Genomic DNA, 2,542 nt, shown 5'->3' with positions numbered 1-2,542 from the left:
TGGGCCGAGGCTCGAGGGGGGCATTAATGGGGGTCTCCCCTCCCCATGCAGCTCCATCCTGGTTTGGGGTGGCCGAGGCCACACTGGAAAGGAACCCACCTGGTTTCCCTGAAATCTGAGGTGGAAGCTCAGGTGGGATTGAGGGGATAGGGCCACTTATGGGGTGTCCCCACAACCCCAAATCTGGGATGGGACACAGCCCTTTAGAGCTGCCCCTCAACTCTGTCCCCTGCCCCAGGGACCTCTCAGAGGGCGCTCTGAGGACGCCCAAGGAAAAAGGGATGGGATGGGCGTACACAACGCTTGGTGTCCCATCTTCCCCCACCCCGAGTGGTCCCACTGTTCTCTTGTCCCTCACCTGGGGGTGGCCTTGCAGCCCCCCTGGCATCTCCTGTGTCCCCCCACCGTGCAGCCGCACAGCTCCCTGTCCCCTACCTGGCAGTGCCCTGTCCCCTGAGGAGCGGTGGCCCCACCGTGTCCCCCTGCCTGGGAGCCCCCGTCCCCTCCCTGGGGCGGCTCTTGGTCCCCTTGTCTCATCCCAGGATGACTGCGGTCCTTATCCCATCACCTGGGGGGTCCCGTGTCCCATATTGGGGTGTCCCCTGTCCCCTCCTGGGGGGGGATGTCCCAATCCCACACCTGGGGTGGTCCCTACCTGAGGGTGGCCCCTGTCCCCTACCTGGGGGGGTCGTACCTTGCGGGCGAGGTTCTCTGCCGGGACGGAGGGGTGTCGCCTGCCCGGAGGTGGCCCTGCAGCCTCTCGGGGGGTGACCCTGTCCCCGTCCCCTACCTGGGGAGCCGGTGCGGGTCCCTCCGTGCGCTCCGCGGGCGCGGCGGGGGCAGCGGGAAGGCAGAGCCGCCCGGCATCACCGCCCCTTCCTCCCTCCTCCTCCTCCTCTTCCACCTCTCTTCCTCCTCCCCCCTGCCTGCCCCACAGCCCCGGGCGGAGGAAGAGGGGGGCACGTGTCCTTAGGGTGCCCCATTCACGCCCCGACTGCCCCACGCTCCCCAAAGTGCTTCATGGGTGCCCCATATGCTCTGGGATTGCCCCTTCCCAGGTTTTCCCATGGACCCCCCGAGAGCCCCACACACCCTCAGGGCTCCCAACCCCAAGGGGTGCCCCGTGAGCCGCCCATCCACCCCCGGGGTGCCTGTGTACCCCAATACAGCCGTAACATCTCCATATACCCCCAGGATAACCCCTCTCCTCCAATACAGCCCCAGTTAGCCCCATGCCCAAAATGCCCAATATTTCTTCTGTGCAGCCCCAGGACACCCATGTGCCCCCCTAGAGCCCCAGCGTGCCCCATAAACCCCTACAGAGCCCTCAGTGCTCCAAACACCCCCAGACCCCCTCCTGCTCCTCCCTGCATTGGGGGTCCATGCCCAGGCAGCCAGAACCCCCATCCCTAAACTGCACCCCACCTTCACGGGGCCTGTTGTCCCCTGGCACAGCACAGCAGGCTGCAGGCAGAGGGAAACTGAGGCACAGGGGCACCTCCCAGCCAGAGCGTCACCCCACTCCGTGCCTCAGTTTCCCTTCCCAAGGAGGAATTCTACCCACCTCCCTCAAAAAGCTGCACCGCCACCATCCCAAGTGCCTTTCCAGCACAATGGAACCGGAGCTTGCTCTGCCCAAGGATTTTGCTGGAAAAAAAAACCTTTTATTTTCTGAGATTTATAACCTCTGGAGGCCCCTGACAGTGTGGCCCAGCTGCCAGCAACGATGGGACGTCCATCAGCAGCCTGCAATCCCACTGGGAGCAGAGGGCAAACCCCAGCAGCGCTGCAACCTCACAGAGTCCCCCCAAAAACCAAGGGCAATGCGAGCCTTCCCCGACCTCCTCCATCCCACAGGATGGGGTTGGACGCCTTCCAGGAGCCCTTGCTGGGGTTGGACGCCTTCCAGGAGCCCTTGTTGGGGTTGGACGCCTTCCAGGAGCCCTTTCTTCCTTAGTCCCCATGGGGGATCTGAGGTGGGGGATTCTGGGGTGCCCAGCGACGCCACCCCGAGTTTCTGCTGTCCGGTTCCACCCCGCGGCTCATTCGGACGTCTCCCCCGATCCGGATCCCGCCAGACGATCCAGGCGAGGCTGCTGAGCAAAATCCTGTGTGGGATGGGAGAGAGGAGCCCAAAGGCCTCTTAGGGTGGCCCTGGAGCTGTCCCCAGCCTCACCCCGCGTGGCACGGCGGTGCCCCCCTCTCACCTGCCTGCAGCAGGACTCCAGCAGCACCCCGGAGTGCAGCAGGCACCAGAGCTCCCCCAGCAGCGACACGAAGACGTGCAGGATGTCGGTCCATCGGCCCACGGTGAGGAGGAGGATGAAGAGGCCGCCCATCCGCACCAGCACGGTCCGCAACGCCGCCCCCCTGCCCGTGCTCTGCCGGGACTCCTCTGCGAGGACACGGCATTGGGGGACACTGGGACCTCCCCACAGCGGGGACACCAAGCATGCAGTGGCTTCGTGTATATGTAGCCCCTATACACCCCCAGGACATCCCATGTACCCCCCATACAGACCCGGAGCACCCCAGGTACCCC

At 65.0% G+C, this 2,542-nt stretch overlaps 1 protein-coding gene across 1 annotated transcript in view; it reads right to left on the bottom strand.

Annotated features, from left to right (window-relative positions):
- Positions 1 to 1,642: 1,642 nt before the first annotated feature.
- The window catches only part of TMEM82 (transmembrane protein 82), a gene marked incomplete at its 5' end in the record, with an annotated part of 3,238 nt that continues 2,338 nt past the window's right edge, over positions 1,643 to 2,542 (bottom strand). Inside the window, 2 exons of the mRNA XM_014310002.2 lie at positions 1,643 to 2,108; positions 2,208 to 2,421. Of these exons, the coding sequence (XP_014165477.1) occupies positions 2,043 to 2,108; positions 2,208 to 2,421 (280 nt within the window). The remainder of the gene's footprint in view (positions 2,109 to 2,207; positions 2,422 to 2,542) is intronic.

This window comes from Geospiza fortis, unplaced genomic scaffold (assembly GCF_000277835.1).
Source record: "Geospiza fortis unplaced genomic scaffold, GeoFor_1.0 scaffold4, whole genome shotgun sequence".
In the NCBI taxonomy this organism is placed as follows: Eukaryota; Metazoa; Chordata; class Aves; order Passeriformes; family Thraupidae; genus Geospiza; species Geospiza fortis.
This window is presented reverse-complemented; position numbering and strand designations above follow the sequence as displayed.